Source organism: Limulus polyphemus, unplaced genomic scaffold (assembly GCF_000517525.1).
Source record: "Limulus polyphemus unplaced genomic scaffold, Limulus_polyphemus-2.1.2 Scaffold202, whole genome shotgun sequence".
Taxonomy (NCBI): Eukaryota; Metazoa; Arthropoda; class Merostomata; order Xiphosura; family Limulidae; genus Limulus; species Limulus polyphemus.
Window position 1 is genome coordinate 659,998 of NW_013665812.1, and position 9,518 is coordinate 669,515.

The following is a 9,518-nucleotide window of genomic DNA, read 5'->3' on the forward strand; positions in this document are numbered from 1 at the left end:
GCATTCTCGTCTCTGCATAAAGCCAGTTCCCAATATCTACTCTTCTTCGATATAAACTGCTCACACATAATGAGGTGTAGAGAAGCTTCCTGCAGTAAAAGCTACTTCCAGCTTTCCTCTTGCTGGAATTTTATATCCACCTGATGTTTACATCAATCCCTCTTCTTTCTTTATCTATATGGGCAATTTATCAACTTTCATTACCAAACTGAGTCGAACGATTGTAGGTGTAGAATCTGTGTTAATCAATATAAAACAAGATAATTCCTTCAGTAAAGCAATGGACTCATGGATGTTTTTCCTCAAATAATGGAACTTCTTATGTCTTTTGGAGCAGATGGAGTATTTCCAGGTGAACGTTGCCCTACAAATCCAGCTAATTCCTGTTTTTCCAACGTCTTCTTAGCTCTTTGTTGTTCATTCGGTCTGGTTGGGCTCGAAAACTCATATCTAGGGTATTTTCTCTTTGGCTTTTTAACAACTGTTGATTCCTCACAATCTCGGATGTAATGATCAAGTCCCAGCATCTATAACAGTTCTTTTTTTTCGATATCATTGGAGCGGAAGTTTTCAATCCCTTCAGGCTTTTGTCTGCAGTTTCAGACAATAAAACTTTTCAAGTTACAGTTAAAACACATTATGTCTTGTGGTTTATTTTCTCCACACTTTTAGTTCTTATAGACTATCATTAGGGAGAGTTGGTGTTTCAATACTACTCTATCTGATGATCCCTAATTTCTAGATGGTACCTTTAGTTGTTTATCTGTGACTTCAATGGATCTTAGTTCCAATTTAAACAGGAGAGCTTCCTTTAAAGATGTACACCTATCTTGCTTCAGTCTAATTCTCATATTCTAGCCTGTTTTAGCATCTATAAATTGATCAGTGTCAAATAATTCATCATTTCACGTGAAGATCTGAGTGAGATAACGAAACAAGCCTTTCAAAATTTTCTATTAAGTTCAGCTAAGGTTTCTTCTTTAATTCGTATATTGTTCCGAAACTTTGCTCTGAAAACATCTGAACTTGTTGGAAAAAGCAGCTAATAATGATTGATAGTTGTTAAGGCTCTCAGTTGAAAGGTTGCTTAGTGTTTTTAAAGCTGGTTCTCTTAAATGGGCTGCAAGGTGAATAGCTTGTTGTTCACTACTCTACTCCGACCATTCACCCTAAAAGATATTTCGAATTGAGCCTGATATACCTCCCATGGTACTTTTCCATCATAATTCACTGCTTTCTCGATTAGATGACTTGCCCAGCTACATTCTGGAACTTAATTTGGTAGTGACATGGTTGGAGTACTCTATAAAGGTACTTCAATCACAGATGGCAAGCAATAGTAATTACAGGTGTAAACCAAATAGGTTCCATTCCGTATTTAATAGTAAATGGTGGCTTAGATTGGATTCCTTGGGCGGATGCAGAAAGAGGTGTATTTGGTTTGATCTTTAATTTAAAGCACACGAAATAAATACACGAAATAAAATAACGTAAAATGTATATTGTAACGAATTTATTATTATATATTTATTTTAATATCAAAGTTTGTTTACCTTAAGCTTATATTTAAAAACATGCATAGCTTATAGCGTTCACTATGTATTGCAAAACTCCCACCTATTCTCCAAAGTTGTAGAAGATTCTCGAGACTAAGAATCAACAATAGATGTATGTACGTAAATGCTTAAATGTAGCTTTGTATTGTTATGTAATCTGAATTTTCTAGAAAGCCTCCACACGCCTATAAATATAACCAACGCGCCAAAAAAGAGTAGCTATTATTAGTTTGCTATAGTCAGTGTACTATAAACTTCGGAAGCTATAACTGTGGTTATTATAACGCTTATCAATCGGAAAACTTCAGATATTTGACCAGGAGCATTTCTTCTGCCTCCTAGAATAAGCTACTTAAATAGGTTTCATGAAAACTCCTACGGATAAGGCCATAGGAACCGTGAGAGATAGATATCTAGAATCAGAACCAAAATCGCTTTACAAATTATCAAAAGTAATAGTTTGTTTGTTTGTAGTTAAGCACAAAGCTATACAATGGGCTATCTGTGCTCTGCCCACCACGGGTATCGTAACCCGAATTCTAGCATTGTAAGTCCGCAGACATACCGCTGTGCCACTGGGGGCCCAAAAGTAATAGAATATCCAATTCAAATAATAATAATGAAAAACATAGAAAAGGAATTATTCAACTCACCCATAAAAAACAGGTTCGAAGCAACCAACTTTCTTCACTTCCGGATTGTAATCCATATATGCACAAGCTGTTCTCTCTCACACCCTACATTACGGAATAAAGATCAGAATAGGCTTCAAAACAATCAAAACATTCTGAAACATGCTATTTAATATATATGTATATAATATTTAACTATGAGCATTACATGTTCATACTAGATGAAGTGCACTGGGAAGACAAAAGGATTAGTAGACATTACAGCAGAAAAACATGTAACACCGAAATATCTGTTAACCGTGCTTGTTGCATTGGTCAATATATTACTTGAGAAAGCATCCAAATATCCGGACAAGATAATGGCTGCCCAAAGGAAAAGACCATTATAGAATCAATTTTAATCGAGGCATATGGAAGTAACTCTGATAAAGGCCTAAACAAAGCTCACGGCAGAATCGAAGTTAAACGATATATAGACACCTCTTAATTTAAGGGGCGAGGGACCTTTATTTTGAATAAGAAAAACGAATTTTTAATTATTTATCCGAACATGCTCAACAGGTGGTAATATATAGAGCAGTGGTGTAGGAAGGAATTGTAAAATAGGGGTGCTTGGCAGATTTTACAATAATATAACTTACAGTTGCAATATAAATCAAATATGTAAAAGTGGGGGTGCTACAGCACCTCCGGCATCCCCGGTCCGACGCCTCTGATATTAGTACGTAAAAATATCGTTGTTTTAAAGTTGATTAGTTGTCACAGTGGGCCGACCATGGCTCACTAATCAATGTACAGGACTATGAATTTGAGGTCCATGTTCGCTTGCCGTTACAGAAAAAAACAAAATTCCCTCCTAACTTTGGATACATGGATGCATTATAATGGTGACAGCCACGTATTCAATCAACAAGAGTTGGAGGTAGATGTTGTTGACAAATTTACTTCATTCGAGCCTATCAGTTCAAAAATTAAGAACAGCTAGAGCAGATTGCCTTTGTGTAGCTTTGCGCGAAAATTCTAAACAAAGAAATCATTGTTCTGCTTTTTCATTTAGTTTCGTAACTAAAAATTCTTCTGAGTTAGCTAGCGCTGCCTTGTCATCTACAAATCTGACGGATCCCACTATTTGTTCTCCAATCATTATTACTTCAGTCAGATTTTCTCATGCTTCTTTTATGATTCCCTCTACGTAGACATTGAAAAGTGTTGGTGATATTATGAACCCTGCCTTTTATATCTACCGAGTATTGCATCACCTGATTCACCTTCAGCTATTCCCACTATTGCTGTCTAGCCATTTACAAAGTCACAAAGAGCTTTCGATCTCTCCAGCCCACTTTGATCATTCTAAATACATTGAAGAAGTTATTCCAACTTACTCTATCAAATGCTTTCTAAAAATCAATGAAACAGACAAATACCACTTATTGCTGTCACAGTATTGATATTGTTAAGACAGCGGAAGTCACGTGACACTGGTAACACGTGATGAGTTTCTAGAAGGATCGGGGAACATCACAAATATCCGGTATTTGCTAGACGCCCTCTATTCCTGTATATAATCGCGCCAGATAAAGCAAGGCAATTAATCGGAATTGGATAGCAGATAGAGAGGTAGAGACAGATAATTGAGACAAGTGAGCGGTAGTGACCGTAAGTAAAGTGCGTGAATCGTTGTGAATTATAGCGTGTGTTTAACTTAAAGTGACTGTGGAAATTAAGTGTATTACAAAGTTTGTAACGAGAAAGAATAAACTAGTTTTAATAAAGAAAGAACTTGTATCGCTGAGGTTTCTCGGAAAGAATTTTTACGGGAAATTATCAAACGAGCAGATACGTAACAATATGATATAATAATCGTCAACCTATTAAGGTGTTACTTTCATAGGTTCTAAACATTTTGATATTTTTGTTCCATTTCTAATTGCTAAAAACGGCTGTTGAAATTGTAACAGAAAAGCTTGTGAAAAATAAAACAAAACTCGAAGTTTATATTTTAATATACATTTTTTACCCATGTTATAAACCTACATTGATATCTAGTCAAATATATTTATTTGCATCTAAATTCTGAACTTTCAGTTAACAGTTATAATAGAGGGCAGCACCTTCTGACGTAGTTTCATGTAACGAGAAAGAATAAACTAGTTTTAATTAAGAAAGGACTTGTATCGCTGAAGTTTCTCGGAAAGAATTTTTACGGGAAATTATCAAACGAGCAGATACGTAACAATATGATATAATAATCGTCACCCTATTAAGGTGTTACTTTCATAGGTTCTAAACATTTTGATATTTTTGTTCTATTTCTAATTGCTGAAAACGGCTGTTGAAATTGTAACAGAAAAGCTTGTGAAAAATAAAACAAAACTCGAAGTTTATGTTTTAATATACACTTGTTATCCATGTTCTAAACCTACATTGATATCTAGTCAAATATATTTATTTGCATCTAAATTCTGAGCTTTCAGTTAACAGTTTATAATAGAGGGCAGCACCTTCTGACGTAGTTTCATTACACTAAGAATACGTGTACATGTGATTTTGTCTAAGCCTTATAATTTGAACTAGTTTTAGGGCGACGCTGAAAAGTATTCGCTTTTACATATTCTTTTATTAATATTTCGGAAGAAGATGGGTACCGAAAAGTTAGTTGATTGTTTTGAAAATTTTTTGAAACAAGATCCATCTTTATCGGCTGCTGTTGCTGCATTACATACATTAATGACGGTGATGGAAGAAGATACGTCAGAAACGGTAACAGGCTTGCGAGAAAATCTAGTGAAAGCTAATGACACGTTAATAAAATTCTCCCAAGTGTCCTCGAGTATTTCTATACGTTCTGCCTTCGAGCTGTTTCTTCGTTTTATAACGCTCACTGTTTTAGATCACAAGGACTTTAGGGAATGTAAAGAGGTTCTTTCTAACAGAGGAAAGCAGTTTCTTGAGAAGTTAGGTTTCGCAAGGCCCAAAATCGCAAAGCTGGGCCATCCTTTTATATTAGATGGTTCAATTATCCTTACCCATTCATATTCTCGTGTTGTACTTGATACTTTATTAGAAGCTGCTAAGGCAAAAAAGAGGTTTCAAGTGTATGTGACAGAATCTTGTCCTGACAATGCTGGACATAAAATGTGTGAGCAGCTAGGAAAGAAAGGTATAGTTTGTACAGTAATTTTGGACGCTGCAATTGGATATATAATGGAGAAAGTTGATGTTGTACTTGTCGGTGCAGAAGGAGTTGTTGAAAGTGGTGGGATCATCAATAAAATTGGTACCTACCCCATGGCTGTTTGTGCAAGAGAAATAAACAAACCATTCTATGTGTTAGCAGAAAGCTTTAAATTTGTACGTTTATATCCACTCAATCAAGAAGATATACCAAACAACTTTAAATATTTATTAAGTGAGTCTCAAATCCCTGAGGATATCAATCAGACAAACCACCCATTTGTTGATTACACTCCACCCTCCTACATAAGCTTATTGTTTACTGATTTAGGGGTGCTTACACCTTCTGCTGTAAGTGATGAACTCATCAAGTTGTATTTGTAGAGCAATCATTACTGTAAAATATTGTTTTGATAAGATCATTGAAAAAAATATTTGTAATACCAACTGTACAGCAATTCTCATTTTAAAATAGTTCAATTATTTAAGAAATGGAATAGTACTTTGTGCATGATGAGGAGCAGTTTAAATGTAAAAGTTTTGTATTTAATCATTAGATAAAAATGCTGAAAGTGAAAAAAGTACACAAGTTATAAATAGAAAAGTTAACAGTTTTGAATATTAACTTTTTTCTGAGAGTATTGCCTTTTGTTGCTTGGAAAATATCTATTGATTGGTATTGTGTATATGAATAAGTAAAGAGAGAGAGACAGAAAGGGCAGGGACTGGCATACTCTGGTGGTTAGGATGTTAGACTTGCAATCTTCAGGTCACAAGCTCGAATACCATCACCAAACATGCTTTCCCATTCAGTTGGTAGCTTTATAATGTGATGGTTAATCCACTTATTCATTGGTAAAAAAGTAGCTCAAGAGTTAGCAGTGGGTGATGTTGACTAGTTGCCTTCCCTCTAGTCTATCACTAATAAATTAAGAACAGATAGCTTTTGTGTACTTTTGTGCAAAATTCAAAACAAACCAAACAGAGAGGGCATCAATAAGATAAATAAAAAAAAGTTTAAGGCTTGCTCTTCATAAAAAGAAGAAAAACTTAAACTTTGGTAAACATTCATGAAAAGTCAATCAAAATTCTAACTCATTTCATGTTCCTAACAGAATTAAAGAAAAAGATATGGTAGTTTAATAAACCAAATTTTTGTTTTCATTATCATAGTTTATTGTCTCCTTGTTTGAGACTTCAGTTAAGCCTTTTTTTTCTTTTTTTTTAAATATTACACTTAATTTTGGGCCCCTTATCTGATGGATGTAGACATGCTGGTGAAAGTGCAGAGAACGATACAGGATTTCAGAAAGTTGAACTATTTAACAGGTTTAAAGCTTAAATTTTATTTTTAATGAAGTTTACAACAACTAAAGTCTATTTGGTTCAAGTACTGAAAATGTTGGGAGCTAAGAGAAACTGCCTAATAGTAGGCATGTTTGAGTTGTGGAAATTATAAAATTATAAGTGTTCAAGATCAGGACTTAAAATAGAAGTAACAAAAATGAAGAAACTTTAAAAGTTTTAAGTATAGTTTTGTAGTTATGTGTATTGTTTCTCTATTTGACATATAAGTATATGAATTAGCTTGCTGATATTGATGTACTATTTGTTTAACTTTTCAATCAATCATTTCTAACATATGTATTTACCTTTTTTAATATAAAGAGATGATCTTAATGAGCTGAATGACTTTCTGTCATCTTGTTCTATCTTTCGTTTTTTTTAAATACAGTGTCAGATTAATAGTAATATATTAACATTGCAATTTGATGAATTTGTGTTAACATAAAATCTTTCTCTCAAAAATTTTACAGATAAACTACCATTATTTGTTTAACTACAAATTATTAGAATCAATAACTTAGAATTAAAAAGAAATGTACTAATTCATAAAATTTCAAATACAACTGATTATATTTGTACAGAACTTAAACATTTTTTTGATATCTAGCTGTAAACTTTCAATTGCACTTTGGATTTACTCATAAAGGATACCAAGTATATAAATGTTTCAGATATTTCTATACCAGTAAAATGATAAATGTCGACATTTACAACAGAAAAAGTCAGTTTCATTTTAAGTAGTCTGTGAACAGCTTAGATAACATATTATCCATTAGGTTAGTAAGTAATTTGTTTTACTATCCCTAAATTAATAATTCATAAATTAATATAATAGTGATAATAAATATGCAGTTATAAAATGAGAACTTAACATCATGTGTAAGTTGGTGAAAGTTGTCAGTAACCACAAAACAATGAAGTGAAAATATCTTGAAACGTATTCCAAAAACATAAAGACGAGAAGTGCGAAACAATCTCAAATTCTGTATGGTCACGAGTTGTGTATAACTGCATACTAGTATTCAAATGTCATACAAGATAGTTCATCTCTTCAATTATACACCATCACCTCCCATGGAATCAACCAACCAAAGATACAAAATCAAACTTAAATATAGCCCTTCAGATGTCACATATCTGTTCAATAAAGGTTTAAATTAAATAAAATTAAAGGTAAAACATTCCATAAACTCTATTATTCTTCATAAAAATATATATACCAAATTACTTATAAGAATTTGACCATTAAGAACATCATTTAATCTCCCAAATTTCAATTAAAAACTATGTTTATGAAAAGAAAAACCATTAATTTGTGTGACCGTATTGTTAATTCAAAATATTTATAATCGAATAAATTATTTGTAAGTGTAGTTAGTTCATTATTAAAACTTAAAATATGTTATCACTGAAATTTTAGCATGTGAGAAATTTTTCTATATGAGCATTAAATCAGTTTATTAACTCAATTTTGAACCAAGTGATTTATATTTTGGGATGACCAGAAATAAACATAATGCCTGAATTTTTGTGCAGTCACATAAGTGTTATATATTAGCATTATATTTTAGTTGTTTTTTTTTCTTATGGTTCCAACAACCTATTTATAAACCCCACGCTTTTCTTGTTATCCTTTTGAGTATAAAGAAAAGGTTTAAATGTACAATAGTTACAATTGGTTAAATAATATGTCAAAACATCTGTTACCTCTTCATTCAACAAATATTTTTGAGGTATAACTATCCATTTTTTAGTAATTTCAACATACCCTACAAGCGATAAAGAAATGTAATAAGCCAAGTAATAAACCTGCAAAGTTAGAAATTTGAAATGAGTTATAAAGTTAAGGTTTAATGGAAAGTTAAACTTTGAATTTTAATAGAAGTTACTGAACTTTATTTCACTAATGATCACATTTACAAACTCTAATAACTGCTTTAACATTGTACTGATTCACACCATCATGTTTACCTGACAGATTAAAGTCCTTTCATTCATGTGTAATAATAATAAGCATTTTACTTTCTAGCATCACATATGTGGGTATACCCTGTAAGACAAAGAAAATTACAAAAAAGGACAAACAGAACAGTAGGGTTTAATAGCTAGTGTTGAACAATAATGGGAAGTCATTGATTAGAAAAGTGTATTAATAACAGCTTAATTATTCACTCAATTGGTTTACATTGTTTCAATAATTGGCTTAGTTGTTATTGATGATGTTTACCAAAATATTCTTTTATTACTTTACCTGTTCATGTCATTGTCTTTTTTCCAGTTGACTTTATTTTCATTGTTTTTTTTAAAACTAGATTCCTTCGAGTATAGCCATTTATCCCATTGATGTCTAAATCTCAACAAATAATGGAAATCCAAAAACACAGTATTATAAATTGAACTGTATTTGCTCAAATACCCACAAAAACTTCAACCACAGTAAAAAATGTTCAACAAAACAAGAATCATTAAAGTATTTCTTAGCTAATCAAGTTTCAGTCGCTATCACCACTTTACTGTGGCACCATTATTTGAAAAAAAAAATTTCATGCCCTTGAAAATATAAAAAAACAAACATTGAATTTGAAAGTGAAACAATCTTGTCACATGCTTCGAAAATTGTATTTTTATATATTCTTAACTAGAATAACCTTTTATATTGTTACAACAGCGGAATTCACATGATGCTGGTAACACATAATGAGTATCTAGAACGTTCGTGAAGGCTCGAGTGTTCTCCAGACACCCTCTATTTCGTATATAAAAGACCGGCGAAAAGTGATAGCATAGATATGAATAGTTGCAGACAGAT

The 9,518-nt window shown here is 32.4% G+C and overlaps 1 protein-coding gene across 1 annotated transcript; it reads left to right on the top strand.

Moving 5' to 3' along the window:
- Window positions 1-4,723: 4,723 nt before the first annotated feature.
- Window positions 4,724-7,047, top strand: LOC106478351 (translation initiation factor eIF-2B subunit alpha-like). Its single transcript, XM_013938891.2, has one exon. The coding sequence runs from the start codon at window positions 4,826-4,828 to the stop codon at window positions 5,744-5,746; it is 921 nt and encodes a 306-aa protein (XP_013794345.1). The 5' UTR covers window positions 4,724-4,825; the 3' UTR covers window positions 5,747-7,047.
- Window positions 7,048-9,518: the final 2,471 nt, after the last annotated feature.